This window comes from Macaca nemestrina, chromosome 14 (genome assembly GCF_043159975.1).
Source record: "Macaca nemestrina isolate mMacNem1 chromosome 14, mMacNem.hap1, whole genome shotgun sequence".
Taxonomy (NCBI): Eukaryota; Metazoa; Chordata; class Mammalia; order Primates; family Cercopithecidae; genus Macaca; species Macaca nemestrina.
This window is the reverse complement of record NC_092138.1, coordinates 5,540,837-5,555,793: the sequence shown is the minus strand read 5'-3', so window position 1 is coordinate 5,555,793 and position 14,957 is coordinate 5,540,837. Positions and strand designations below refer to the sequence as shown.

Here is a 14,957-nt window from a genome sequence, read left to right as displayed (position 1 = left end):
GGAAACATCTAGGTTATCTGCTGCGCCCATGGTGGGCCTGGCTGTCCCCCATGCAGGGCTGGCCCCATGGTGCTACCCCAATATGACCCAGCAGGTGGCACTACCCATCTCTGGAAGATGAAAGACAGATGGGGGCACCTGTCAGGGAGCACCTGGGAAGATGCTGGAACCAGGACCTGCCCCACAGAGGCCCATGAACACCTAGGGAGCCTCGATTCCCAGCCTTGGGGTCTGACTCCCAGCCAGGGAGGGGTGTGCACCCACCAGGGGCAGCCCACCCAGAGCCCACTACTAAGAGACCCACCACAGAGGAGGAAGGAAAGCTGGTCTCCTCCAAGCCCCAAGGCCCTCTCCTCACCTTCCCCAGATTGGCAAAGTGGAGGATGGGAGGTGAGTACCCAGTGGTCACAATGACGCAGAGGTACAGGGCTATGCACAGAGGTGGGACCCGAACTGTGGACCCCAGCAGTGACCTGCTCCAGCCAGGAGGGTAATCCTCCTTCTGATTCTACAAACATAAATGCATACTTGTGCCATATGGCCAAGTTCTTGGGGGCGAATACCTCATGAGAGAAAAGGCCAGGACTCCTCTGTCACCTGTTGGCCCCAAGTAAGTCCCTGGAAATGTTGGATCCAAGGGGTGGGAGCCCAAGCACCCCCTGAAGCTCCGCAACTCTGGCCCATCCACTCCAGGATCTGCTCTCCTCAGCCCCTCTGCCCTCAGTCTCCATATATGCAAAGCAGAGGCAAGCCTGGGCCTGCTGTGCTTTCAATCACAGCAAAATCGAATCAGCGCCACAGAACCAGGCTCCTGGGGGCTGGGCTAGGTGTGAAAGGAACAGAAAAAGGATCACACACGCTCTGCTATCCCCGGCCACATGTGGTCACCTGCCAGGCACGCGCTACGCTCCAGCACCTGCTTGCGTGACCTCGAAGGAAACTGAGGTGACCTCGGAGGAAACCAACCCCATGTGGCCCCCATATCGCCTCACCCTTTCTTGTCACCAACTTGAGCACCAGTATGCCAGAGATGTGCCAGGGGCCATGCTTCCCCAACCTTGTACCATGTTGGCCCCAATGGAGCTGGGCACAGCCACTGACTAGGCAGGGCTGCAGGCCTCAGTATAAGGCAGTGAGAGGCTAAGGGTTTCAGAGCAAGTGCTGAGGACAGCTGGCCTCAGGGAAGGGGAGGGCCCGACAGCAGCACAGTTACCTGGTGGCAAACATGGCACGCAGCGAGGAGAAGGTGGCTGCGTCCTCCTTGAGGGCCTTGAGCTCATTGCGCAGCTTCATCATGGTCTCGGTAACCATGGCCTTCTCATTCTCATACTTGCTCTTCAGGTTGGCAAGGGCCACCTCGGCTGTCTGGGGTACAGATGTGTAGGGTAGAAAAGTGAGAGGCGTGAAGTCATCCTAGAGGTGCTCTGGGAGTAGGACGGGGAGCCCTGGTCTGAAGTGGTGGCGGTGCCTGGGAAGAGAGCTCCTGGGAGGCCCCTCCCTCTGACAAACCCTGGGGATGGACTCCAGCAGCTACGCCATGGGGAGTCCCACCTGCTGATTCTGACTGGCAGAGGAGGGACTGCCCCCAAACCTGCCTACGGGACCCCCACAAAGCCCCACAATCACTCTCCACAGCTCAGACTACGGCTCTCACACGTTTTCCCGCCAGCATCAGGAAGCACTATGAGGCAGTCACAGTGAGTGAATGGCAGCGGCATTTCTCACTGGCTGAGCGGCTCTGCTGAGGGGCCCTCACGCCCACCTGCCTGCTCCACCCTCCCAGCTGGGGGCCCTGAGCAGGGGAGGGCAGGCGGCCAAGCTACTGTGGGCTGGCTTTGCCTGGTGGTGACGCAGGCCTGGGGGGCCCCGTGGCAGGGGTAGGAAGGAGGCCAAGGGGAAACACCCTGAGGCCAGCAGTGGGTGACAAGTGGCCCTGCCGCCTGGCGTCTCACCTGCTTGTTGGCCTTGAGCACAGTGCGCAGCGTGGTGATCTGCTCCCGCTTGGTGCTGAGCAGTGACTTCAGCTTGAGGATCTCCTCCATGAGCGCCTCCTTGTCCTTGTCCACAGCAGGGCCCAGCTCCTGAGAAGCAATGCGCTGGCGTGACAGCTCCGTGGTGCGGTCCACGGCTGCCTGCAGGTGCTTGATCTGGTCGCGGATGATAGCAATCAGGTTGTAGATGTTCATGGGCTCCCGGCGTGGGTCACTCAGGGGTGACGGCAGTGAGGAGCCAGGTGAGGGGCTACTGTCCCCGCTCCCGCCATCGGCTCGGCCGGCCTCAGGAGCCAGCAGCCCCTTGGGTAGGAGGATGGGTGAGCGGCGGCCGCGCCCCTCAGGGCTGGTGCGGCCCCCGGGGCTGGTGCGGCCGGCCCCGCCCTGGCCCTCGCGGTAGTAGTCCAGCATGACACGGTTGGGCGTCTCATTGTTGCACATGCACACATGGTGGTAGAGATTGGCCAGCTCCTCACTGAAGGTCACCAGCTCATCCTGGGCCACACTCAGGCTGCCCTGCGTCTCACCAGCGACGTCGCTCACCTTCTTCAGCTCCTTCTCCAGCCGGGCCAGTAGCTCGCGGTCCTGGCGGCTGGCCTTCTCCAGCAGGGAGACCTTTTCCATGAGTGCCTGGCCCTCAGCCTCGTAGCGGCCCTTCTCCTCGGCATGCTGGGCCTCACGAGCCTCGTGCGTGCTACGCAGCACCTTGAGCTGCTCACGGAGCTCACCAGCCTCAGCCACGGCCACGTGGTACTTGCAGGCCAAGATCTCGGGCCCGTTGATGTCCACCTCGTAGTAGTCGCCGTCCTCATGGCTGTCACGGTCCTTCTCATTGTCCAGGGCCGTCTGCCGCTCCTTGCCGGCCTGCAGGCGCCGCAGGGCACTCAGATTCTCTGTGAGGCGGGTCACCTTCTCCTGCTGTTCTGACAGGGATCCCCGCGTGTGCTCCAGCTGCTTCTGTGTGTCCTGCAGCGTCACCAGCAGGCCCGCCTTTTCCCGCTCCATCTGCAAAGGCACAGGCAGCAGGACACCACGTCAGTTGCTATGGACTCCAAGAGCTTGGAGGACCCCCAGGATGGCCCAGTGACATCCCACCCCACGTCAGGGCAGGCTGTGAGCCCCAGGTTCCTTGGTCATGCTGTCAGTGAGGTGGACAGAGACACACAGGGTGTGGAAAGGATGGAACTCATGCTGGGCCCTCAGAACACTGCCCGTCACCAGTAATGGTGGTCACCCTCAACGCAGGCTCTTTCCCCACTCATGCTACAAGGGATCTGGGCTCAGAAAGTGGAGCTCTAGGCTGGCTGGGTGTGTAGTTGGGAATATTAGTGCCCTAGCCCTCTGCTTCAGAGGACGGGACTCTGTTGCCTTGGATCAACAGGGTCCACGTCCCAGGAGATGAGCCCATGTATGACCCTGGTGGGCCCCTCTGACACCCGGCCTGCGTGCAGGGACCACATGTGGGGCCAGTGTCTCATCACTTCACCCTGACACCATGTAGGTAACAGGGGAGCAATGTGGGTGCTGTAGTGCCAGGAAACCACTTCTCTGGGACTCTTCTATGTGTGCTCCTAGAGTTCCATTTATGGTAAGGAAGCAGGAGATAAAATCAATGTAAGGAAAAGGGAACGTTAACATCAGCAGAGTCAGGCAGGCACTGCTCAGTGAGCCCTGCAGAGCTGGAGTGGGCACAGTGTGCCGAAGGCCCCGCTGCCTGCTCACCTGCATAAGCTGCTGCTTCAGCTTCTGGATCTCGGAGAGGTTGAGCTCACTGAGTAGGTCGGAGACGAGACTAGGGGAGGGCGGTGCAAGGCCCTCCTTCTTGGGCGTGGAGGTCTTGTTGTCCAGTGGCAGCTTGGCCAGGCCGCCGTGCTCAAAGCCATTGACCAGGGCCTCGGCATCGTTGTTGGGCTCAGCAGCATCGTCACTGAACTTGAGGCCATCCAGTGAGACGTGCAGGTGGCTGGTGTAGAAGGAATCATTGATGCTCATGTAGTGTGACAGCTCCTTGCGCAGGCTGTTCTTCTGCTCGCGCTCCGTCTTCAGCGTCTCCAGTGCCTCCTCCAGCTGCCGCTCTGAGATCTCCTTGAGGCGGATGGCATCCTCCAGCTGGCTGTTGAGGTACTCGGTCTCCTCCTCCAGACGCTTGATCTCATGCTTGAGGCCCTCAAACTCCACCTGGGAAAAGAAGTCAACGCTCTTGCGTCAAGGCAACATGGAAGCTCCTTTTAGGCCCCATAAATGAAGAAAACACATCAGCACACCAACTCCAGCCACCCATGAAGCACAAGGTGAAACGCCAGGTGAAGTGCCATCCTGGGAAGGGAGGGAGCCCGTCCAGGCCAAGACTACTTCCCCTGCTCAGAGATGTGGATGCTAACAAGGTTCCAGGGCATGAGATGTGAATGCAACGAAAGCCTCAGCCCAACCCACCCACCTTGGGATCAGCAGACATTGGGAAGGCAACACAAATGTCTGAGGTGGCCCCAAGCCAGGACTGTACATGTGGAGATGCACCAAGAACAACACACATCCACCCATAGAAGGCTGCCAACCTTGTATTAAGTCATTCACAAATATTACCAAGTGCATGCTGATTTAAAATTTTATAAAGTTATTTAATTAACATTAACAGTTAACTAAATATCTTAAGATACATAAAAATGCATTTCAATGTGCGCTGTGATCATGACTTCTAATCATATTTCAAAATGAAGGAACAGAAACTCCCAAGGCAGAACATCTCAGCTACTAAACCTCCACACGCACATGACACCCAGACCTGGAGGAGCTCGAAGGTAGGTGGGAAAAGCAACATCAAAGTCTTGTCTCCATGAAAATCGTATTTGCAGGTGGACAAGGCAAAAGTAGATAGAAAATGATGCCTGATGTGGAGGTTCAGAATTTGTGGGCAATTTCTAAAACGATTTCTTATTTTTCTGTAATATTTGGGCAAAAAAATCAGAAACAAACCAGTAACAGGAAGTGCTGAGCACGTCTCTGCGGTCTTGGGTCGGAAGGGACACCTACTACCACATCCAAGGTGTGCTCACAGGTGGTGGGTGGAGCCCTCGGTCTCAGCACACAAATGGGGAGGTGAGGAATCCCAGACAGGAAGAGACTCAGACTCCACTGAGCGCCAACCCGAGGACAGGGTCGCCTCAAGCCTCAGTGTCGCTTCTCCTAAGGCCACTGTGCGCTGGGCTCTGCCAACAGCAGCACCAACGACCAAATGGTACTTACAATGTAGACAGTGGCTAAGACTGTTCATGTGCACGAGCTGTCACAGAGGGACCAGGCTAGGAGCTCTGCACAAACACATGAGCTTCCTCCTCTGGGCACAAATACCACATTCCCTGATGGTGAGACTCAGAGGATTTCGGTGGTAGAGGATTTGAGGAAAGCAAGGAAGACATCCATGGCATTCTGGGGGAAGTTTTGGGGTTTCCTGAGAGAAAAGACTCCCATTCCCCACCATGCAGGATTGTGGCTCTTGGAGACAGAAGAGCAAGTTCAGGCCTTGAGTGGCAGCAGAACAGCAGAGCACGTGATAATTTAGTCACATCACAGAAAGAAGGGACCCTCCTCATTCATCTCTGTCACAGGCAGAGACCCTGCTCATCCCTGTCAGAGAGGGGTCCCTCTGAGACCTCATAAGAGACAGAGGGGTGTCTGTTCATCCCCATCAGAGAGAGGACCTTCCTCGTCCCTGTCACAGGCAGAGACACGGGAATACTGCAGGCCTCATGGTCAGCACGCGATGGGGGAAAGAGTCTCAAAGTCCAGTCTGGGGTTTTCCGGTGTAACCTCTTCATCACCTCTCAGATTTTTGTTTTCATTTTTGTTGGCTGGGACACCTCAGCCTGGCCAATGTTAGCAAACACTGCAGCCAGAGTTTCATCTTTTGGAGGGTCTGGGTCCCACCAAGTGTACCCTCTGCCTCCCCAGTGGGAAAGCTGGCCCTGGGCCTCAGGTGTGCGGAATGAGACAGGAACCCTTCTCAACAGGGAGAGGCCTCGAGGCCCAGTTAACCCGCGTGCCACCTCCACCCCACAGGCCCAAGACTCGCCTGGTTCTGTCTGAGCACAGACACTTGCTTCTGCAGGCTGATGTTCTCCTCCTCCAGCTCTGAGTAGTCCTGCAGCAGGCGAGCTTCCCGGAATTTGTACTCCTTGATGTCATCCCGCAGGCGGCCACGCTGGATCTCCACATTCTGGTTTATCTGTTGAGGGAGAGGGAAAGGCAGGTGTGAGCAGCCTCCACAGGGCACGAGAGGGGCTCAGAACAGGCAGGCACGCCATGGCTAGCCACACAGCCAGAACTCAAGAGCCCAGGCTTGCAGGTGCTAGTATGACTGCCTGGAAAGGAGAAGGAGCCCAGAGCAGTGTGCCAGAGTGCACGGCAGACTACAAAGTTTCCAGAGTAAATCCCCTCAGCCCTTCTCAGCTGGGAACCCCTGACAAGTGACTACCTGCTCCAACCCTTGGCTTCTTCATCTTTACATTAAAATGGCGTTAAAAGTAGTTCCTGCCTTCTATTATTGGGCATGTACACAGTAGTGTGCAGGTGGGCATATAAATGGTATAGTGCTGTGGCAAACAGCCTGCAGGTGCTGAAACTGTTAAACACAGAGTGTCGACCCCAGAGAAATGCACACATGCCCACAGAGAAACTGGTCCACAAATGTTCACAGCAGCAGCGTTCATTTTGCCAAAAGGTGGAAGCAGCCCAAGTGTTCATCGACTGACGAATGAATAAACAAAATGTGGTCTCTCCACAATGGAATGTTGTTCAGCCACAATAAGGAATGACGTATTGACACATGCTACAACATGAATGACCCGTGAACACAGTCTGCTGAGTGAAAGAACGCCTGTCACGAGAGGCCATGCATTGTATGATTCTATTTCCATGAAATGTCCAGAATAGGCAAATTCATAGAGACAGAAAGTAGGTTAGTGGCTGCCAGGAGCTGGGGAGGGGGATGGGGAGTGACTGAAACAGGTTTTCTTTTTGGAGCAATGAACTGTTCTAAGATTGTGGAATGGTGCACATATATGTGACTCTAATAAAATATACTGAATTGTACACCTTATGTGGGTGAACTATATGAGACATAAATTATCTCAATAAAGCTGTTAAAATTTAGTTTGGGTTGTAAGTTGCCCATAAGGAGCCAAGAGATGTCATGGGAGAGGATTGTGCAGGGTTGGGGCGAACAGGATGCAATCAAGGCAGAATTCCAACTTGCTGCCATAAGCCAGGGACCTGGGCCCCTCAGCCGCTGCCCTAGCAACATTCAGGGATGTTTCTTCTTTGTGATGGGAGCTGGCCTGTATATTACATGTTTAGCATATCCCTGACCTCTGCCCACCAGACACAGCCATCTCCTCTCCAGACATTGCCAATGTCCCCCAGGGACAAAATCATCCCCTTGACAAACTCTCTATCTCCTCCCTGTACTCTGCTGACCCAGCTGCCTCCCTGTGTATCTGCAAAGGCCTGGCTCCCCAGACCACCACCACCCCTGCTCCAAAGCCCTCCTGGACTCTCAGCCAGAAGCCCTGTCCATCTTGCGGGCCCCACAGCTTCGTCCACCTCTTGCACTGTTCTCTTGGCTCATGCTATGGTTTCTCCTGGTCACACGTGTGTGCTCATCTGAATGGAACATGCTTTATAGACAAGATTCCAAGATCCCACGCAAGTACACACAAAACAGTCATACTGGGTTAGCAAAATGAAATAGGACATCCCTCCCCAAAACAAAGGAAAAAAGGAATGCAACAGAGAGGGGAAGAGAGTCAGCGATATACAGCAAGTTCTACTGACAAATGCTGATTATTCACAAAGATTACACTTAAAATCTACAGCAAATGGACACAGACATAGTCCTCTCATTGTAAGTGATCCAAGTAAGTGACAGAAAGCTGACACCAAAAGAAACAGAGATACCATACAGGGAGGAAGAGAAGGCCTGGCAAAGCCTCGTACCAGAGGAGAAAGTGAGCAAGCTGCATGCTGGGATGAAGGGAGAGAAAGCTGCACCAGCACAGCCACCACCAGGGCCAGGCCCCACAGTGGCTACACGAGGAGTGGATGGGGAGTGGGCAGGCTCTCCAGCCTCTCTCCTGTTAGTGAGACTGCAGCGAGTGCAGCGCTCCCCACGAGTGTGCCTAGGGGAGCTACACAAGCCAAGTCACACCCAGGCTCTCCACACCCCAGCTGGGGACTTGGGCACCTCTATGCCAGAAAAGTTTCTCCAATTCCTGCTTTTTCCTTGCTAACCAGCAAGCAAGCAGTCTGCAACAGGTGTGCAAACATGTGCCACCTGATTCAACGCAGTCACCCAGCTGGCTCCTCAGGTGGAGTGGAAGCTGAGGGGAAGGTCTAAGTCCCACCAACTCTCCCAGGCCTGCCAGTCAAGATCAACAAACCTAGAAGGTGCTCCAGGCAGTGGCAAGAGAGGGCCAAGAAGCTTCCATGTGCCTGGGCAGAGAGACAGTGCCATGCCCAACTAAAGACTGAAGCAGAGGGCCTGGCTGGATGCCTCATAGCATTAGGGTCCCCCAGAGGCACACACGAGATTTCTGTTCCCTTGGCAGTGCCCATGTGAGTCCTCAGGGTCCTTCACCACCTGGCCCAGGCAAGGTGTACTAGGAGTTCTGCCTTGCACCATTGCCAAACCCAGAACACAGAGGCACACCCATGTCAAATGCTGGCCTGGCCATACCATGCCGTGGGTGACAATGGCACCATCTCTGCTGATGCTGTAGGACACAAACACTGTGCTTTCATGCCCACACCACTGGGCGTAGGCAGCCAGGCTCATCTGGCCTGCCACGTAGCACCTCCATCCAGCACACGCCCAATTGCCAAGGGCTCAAACAGGCTGACTGGTCGCCATGGGGTTTAGTTTTCCCTCAAGTAAGCACCTTCTCCCAGTGAGCCTGTCTGATGTCAGCCCAAAGGAGTACAGGGGACAAACTCTGCTGTGTGTGGCCGAGCAGCCCAGATGAAGGAGGTGGGAGCACAGGCCTGTAGCTGACCACCAGGGTCCCATCTCAGCTCCCCTTCTATGGGATCCCCACACCTCAGACGGCTCATCAGCAAGCAGGGTGTGACAACTGCCTGCTTCAAGGAGCCACTCCGCAGGGGGTCGGCTGCCGTCTCTCCTGTCCCCACCAGACCTCAACCCCAGGACACTCTCATCTCTGCCTTGACGGCCTAGGCCAGCCCCTTCACCCTACTCCTTCTTGGGGCAAATATGAAGAAAGATCTTGGTGTGTGTGTGAGACCTGGCTCTGACCCCAGGCCTCCTGTGGCTCTCTGGGCCTCTGATTCCCCATCTGGGAAATGGAGCCACATCCCCACTAAGGCCCCATCCAGGTCAGTCCTCAGAAGCTCCCCCACCTGCCAGGGGCCGGGGCAGGAAAGATGCTCTCACGAGCAGCAGAGAAGCTGGAGGACCTGCCCACATGTGGGGCCCACACATACACAGCGATTAGAGTCAAGATCTGAAAAGCACCTCTCCTCTACCAGCCAGGACACCTTAGGCACATGGTGGAACCTTGCAAACCTCTGTTTCTTCACATCTGACAAGATACCAGTAGGGTCACCAGAAGGACCAGGTCTGAGGCAATCAGAACTGTCCAACACATGCCAAGTATGTTTGTTACTGTAAAGCTTCACAGGTCCTCATGGTGTGTTGGGGTGTGGAGGTGGACAGACAACCAGTTGACACAAGGGAGGAAAAAGGGGAAGGGCTGTTGAGGGTAGCAGGGTGGTGGGTCAAAGGATACAATGAAGGTTGTTTTATCGTCAAATGTACCCTTTCTGACCCATGAGATGTGAGCCTTGGGCAGTGATTGGGCAAAGCCATGTTGGGGGGTAGGGGAGCATGGAGGAGCTTGGCACAGTGGCTCAGAACAGCAGGCATCAGAAGACAAGAGTTGTGCACGGCTGGGACTGGTGGTGGTGAGACAAGGTCAGTCCTAGAGATGCTCCACCCCAACCAGGTACCCAAGGCGAGGACCTGGGATGGTTCCTACAGCTCTGCAGCAAGCCAGGGCAGGGACACGGGCATGGGGGACACAGCATGCCCAGGCACCCAGGCAGGGACCCTCAGGAGAGAGAGGGAAGGCTGAGGGGTGTGCAGGGAGTGTCAGGATTTCCTCCTGAAGCACAAACAGAACCACAGAAATCCTCTCTTCCCCACAAGACCTGCAGCATCTTTAACTTGCTGTGCTCATTTCCAGTCTCACCTGAAGCCAGCAGGGCCACCCAGCCCTCTCTGGCCTCTGCCACCAGAGATAGGTCTCTTGGAAGAGACAAGGAGTGGAATGTGCTGGGCTAGGGAGAAAGCACCTGCACACGCTTTTCAGGAATAGAGGGGCCAGACAGATGGCAGCTGGGGCAGCCAAGGATACATCTCTCCAGCCACACAGCCCCTCCTCCCACTGACCAGAGGGCTCCTTGTGGGAGGAAATGAGATCATGTACTGCCGCTTCAGAATCTGAGACTCGCCACCCTGACTCCAAGCCAAGCTCCTCCCTGGACCCCTAGGGCCTCAGCGATCTCTGACCTCTCATTCCTACCGCTGCTGGCACCGAGGGCAGTATCCTTCAGTACTGGCATGCTAAGCCAACCGCAGCAGCCCTAATCACTGCACACCCTCAGGGCCTATGCCCTGCTGACCTCCAGTAAGATTATCTGCTGCAGAGGGTGGGGCTCCTGTGGCAGGAACAAGGGTCCACAAGTGCTCCGACAATGTGGGGTGAAGGAGCTGTGGGGCATCCTCTACAAGGGGCTTCAGAGACTGTCGGTTTACAGACAGGGAAACTGAGGCCAGGACTAACGATAAGGCCTAGGCCAGGCCCCAAGTCTCAGTGAAAGGCAAAGTCAGTATCAGCCCATTCCCAACCGACTGGTGCTCCACTCCTCCAGCCATTCCCAATGAGAACTTGGGGCTGACCCTCAAAGGCCACGGCCAGGAGGACTACAGCTCACTTGCCAACTTCCAGCTCCACTTGCAGAACCCAGGGACCATCCCACCTCCATCTTGGTGATGGGGCCTCATCCTTCCTCAGAGGGCATTGGCCCCTCTTGCCCCCATGACAGGCATCTCAGCCCCACTTTTGTCCCCACAGCCCACTCCCCGTGTAACCACCAAACCCAAGCTGGACCCTGCCTCCTTCAGGGCCCCACCCAGGCCTGCGGGACTCGCCCGACACTCCTCCTGCCCTTGGCTCAGCCCCACAGTGAACATGCCCCTGCCCCAGGGACAGGCACGGGGTACGGCTCTCCCCTGATATCTGCCACATGCCTTCTAGGAGAATGAGACTTTCCTCATGCTGTGTCCTCAGGTTCACAGACACTGAGGCCCCAGCAGGGCTCAATTAAAATACGTGCCAGTCAGTGAGGAAAGACACTCAGGGGCTCACTCAACCTTCCCTGAGCCTCCTGTTCAAGCCAGCGAGACTCTCCTCCCACCTGCCCCAGTGGAAGACTCTCCTCCTCCTGGTGGCTCACACTGCACAGGCTCCACGCCCCACAGCAAACCTCCCAAATCCTGCTTTAGCCATATCGTTCCCCTGGGCTCCCCAATCCTCCCCGACTCCAGGGCCTAAGTGTCAGGGCCATGAGCAGCTGGTCCTGTGGCCTTTGTGCCTGTCAGGGCCCAAGAGCCAAGCTGGTTCCTCTGACTTCATGTTCACAAGCTCATGGACGGACACCACAGTTTCATTTCTAGATGCAGAGCCTGTGCCATGTACCCATGGCTGTCCATGGGTACCCAGGACTCCAACAGGCTCTAGTGCCAGGGACCACTCACCCAGACCCTCCCTGCAGGCACTCTGCTGTGCACAAGGCAGGGGTGTGGCAGCTGGGGCCACTGGCGGTGGTCTCCACCCCTAATTCTCAGACACGCACATCCTACCTCGAGTCTCCATGGAATATTTGGGGTTTGTGTTCTTATTACAGTTGGGCATAATGCAGGCCCTGAATGACACAAAACATTCCCAGGGCAGGGGGGAGTCCAATGACGAGGAGTGCCCCATGGGCATCAGCCCTTAGCCTCCACGAGTGGCTAACCGCACCCCTCCCTGACTGACCACCTCTCTGCTCTGGACTTGCTCATGGGACTTGCTTCACTAGTGAGATGGAAGCAAGCCAGATGCAGCGGAACTCGTGGGTCCATCTCTCTCCCTTCTGCCACATGGGCAGTGGAGGATGAGACAAGGAAAGCAAGACAGCCCAGCCAGCTGCAGCATCCCCAGAAGCCAGCCCAGCCCAGCCACCCACCAGGCACACCTGCTATGTGACCCTGGTGGCACTACTGCAGCCACAGAGTAGGCCCCTCCTCACCCCCTCACCTCCTTCAGCTCCTGGGCCACGGAGGCCAGGCGTTCATTCTCCGACTGCGTGTTGGTGAGGACATTGCGCAACTGCTTCAGCTCCGTCTGCAGCTCTAGCACCTTCCGCACGTAGTACTGCTCCTTGGAGGCCGACTCCTGGATCAGGCTCTCCTCCCGGCTCTCTCCGTCAGCAGCCACCTTCTTGTGATTCGTGTGTGCTTGTCCAAAGGCCTGCATCAGGAGACAAAACACTTGTCAGGTGGGCCTCCCAGGGGCACTGAAGGATAGAGACTCAGCTCACAGGCGACATTCATGCTGCAGAACAACAGCAACAACGATGGGGACTGTGGGCCTGAAGGGAGGGCCCCCGCCCTGGGAGGTGCATCTGTGACGTGCCTATGGTTTGCACACATGCAAACGCAACAAGCTGCACCCAAGATTCATTTGCTTCACCAAAATAAGAGAAAGCCTGGTCTCTGAGGAACAGTGTCTGCACTGGCAAGACAAGTACTGGAGTCAGGGAGCCGCAGCGGGCACGTGTGACAGCAGCTGGGGCCCGCGGAGGGAGCTCCCACACAGCTCCTACCTCCTCCCACTCCAGATGGCACGCCAGCCACCACATATGAAGGGCAGAGGGAGTCTGTCCATCCTGCTGCCTGATGCTGGCTCATCCTTCACGCCTGGGAGAGACCTGGGCTGAGCAGTCAGAGCCCCAGTCCCAAGGACGGCAGTGATGGTAAGAATTAGACAGAGGCCAGCACAGTGTGCCACCCACTCTGCCTAGTTCCTGGCTCAGAGGCCAACATACCAGCATGTTCCAGAGGGGTGAGGAACAAGGGGGGCGGGGGCTGCATGTGGCAAAGAAATGTAGGGCCCTGGGGCTCAGGGAGGAGACCTTATGAGTGAGATCGACCAGAAAGGCGTGCTCGCCTAGCCCAGGGTGACCACCTGCCCACGCACCCGAGAGACGACAGCTGTGTCATGTCCATGCCCAAAAACCCAGGCCAGCCGGCCTCCCATCGTGTATACCCCAGGCGAGTGGCCCAGCCTCCAAGCAGGTGCCATCGCCCTCCTTCCCTCCCACTGCCCACTACCCCCACATAGCTGGCATGGCAGGACAGGGCTTCCATGGGTAGAGGGCAGAGGGCCCGCAGTGTGTCACCCCCAGCAGCCCCTGTCTCACTGGCCACTCCACCACAGAGTTCTTGAGGGAGACCTTATCTTTTTACGGTAATCCTGGCTCATGGCAGAAAACAAGATCAAGAGAGATGCAACTGAAAGTGGATGACTTTGTTTCCCTAAGAGAGAAAAAGGAGCATTTTTCACTCATTTACTATTCAATATTAAATCTAAGAATTCAGTTCAAGAAAACAGGGAAAATGTACAAAACCATGAATAAGGATGTTACTAAGCAGGACAGTTTCTAATTTCAAGAAATCAAAGCAAAGAGTAACTCATTTCCTCCCACCAGGAGACTGGCAAAAGAAACCAGGGTCTAGTCTGAGTCCAGAGTCTCATGGGACCAATAGGGGAATCAAGGGGAAGACAGACTGATCTCACAGCACTGTGAGGATCACAGGATCCTGCCTGGAAGAGCACACATGTGCTGTGGCAGGTGCGGTGACATGTGCTATAAGGTATGTGTTGTGTGTGTGTGTCTCGTGGTGTTGTGGGGGACACCCCTAAACAAGGCTAACAGGACAACACAGCCCAGCAGGAAGACTGGTGCTGGCACTGGGACTCCACCTGGGGACTCGGGACTGTCATGGACACTCCTGCTGTGGATGTACAGACGTCCATGGCACCCACACTTCTGCGGAGGCTGGGTCTTGCTCACCTGCCCCACCCATCAGCACAACACCACTCTGTGGAAGATGTCCGTTCTTCCACAAGGCAGTCGGGTCAGCGCCGTGATTTCTGCTCTGTTCTTATCCTAGTCCCAAGGAAGGACCGAATCATGATGTCTACACAGCACCTGATCCACCCTGCCCAGCCCCAGGCCACAAGAATGGAAACCAGACATGGAACTGGCCCCAACTGTGGGCTCCCCACCCAAGTGGCAGCCAGGCCCCAAGTCCCTCACTGAGTGAGGGGCCCACAGGCTGCAGGCGGCATGGGCAGCACCAGACCATCTGGGCCTTCTGACAAGCAGGCGGGACCCAACTGAAGGGTCCAGCACACATGGCTGCTCAGAATACGCCCACAAGCCTGGAGCTGGGGATGCACACATCACCTCAGAAGCTTTCTCCAGGCATGACAGCTAAATGCCATGACACGACATTCAAGTCCGGGCCTCCTGGCCTGAGCCCTGGATCTTTTCCTTTGCTTAAGCTCCCAGCCCGGGGCCCACGAACACTCCTAGGCAGCTTTTCAAACACACTGAGATAGAGACTTCCGCCTACAGCCAAGACAAGATTGTTGCAGAAATTAGGACTACCTTCTCTGTGAAAACTTAAAAAAAAAAAAAAAACAGACAATGACAGAATATAAATAAATAAATAATAAGCAGTGGTTTTCACGTCATGGGCACTAGATAGTGAGGGACAGATCAGGGGAGTTCCAGGAGCCCCCTCCACCAAGAGAACTTCCCAGCCATGGAAAAATGGGAGACTGA

General features: G+C 56.0%; 1 protein-coding gene across 2 annotated transcripts in view; it reads right to left on the bottom strand.

Moving 5' to 3' along the window:
• Positions 1-14,957, bottom strand: part of LOC105498859 (BICD cargo adaptor 2) — a 48,606-nt gene that overhangs the window by 5,242 nt on the left and 28,407 nt on the right. For both annotated transcript variants that reach the window (XM_011771221.3, XM_011771220.3), the window contains exons 2-6: positions 12,362-12,574; positions 6,061-6,213; positions 3,714-4,169; positions 1,953-2,996; positions 1,214-1,365 (exon numbers count right to left, since the gene is read on the bottom strand). In XM_011771221.3, the coding sequence (XP_011769523.1) occupies positions 1,214-1,365; positions 1,953-2,996; positions 3,714-4,169; positions 6,061-6,213; positions 12,362-12,574 (2,018 nt within the window). The remainder of the gene's footprint in view (positions 1-1,213; positions 1,366-1,952; positions 2,997-3,713; positions 4,170-6,060; positions 6,214-12,361; positions 12,575-14,957) is intronic.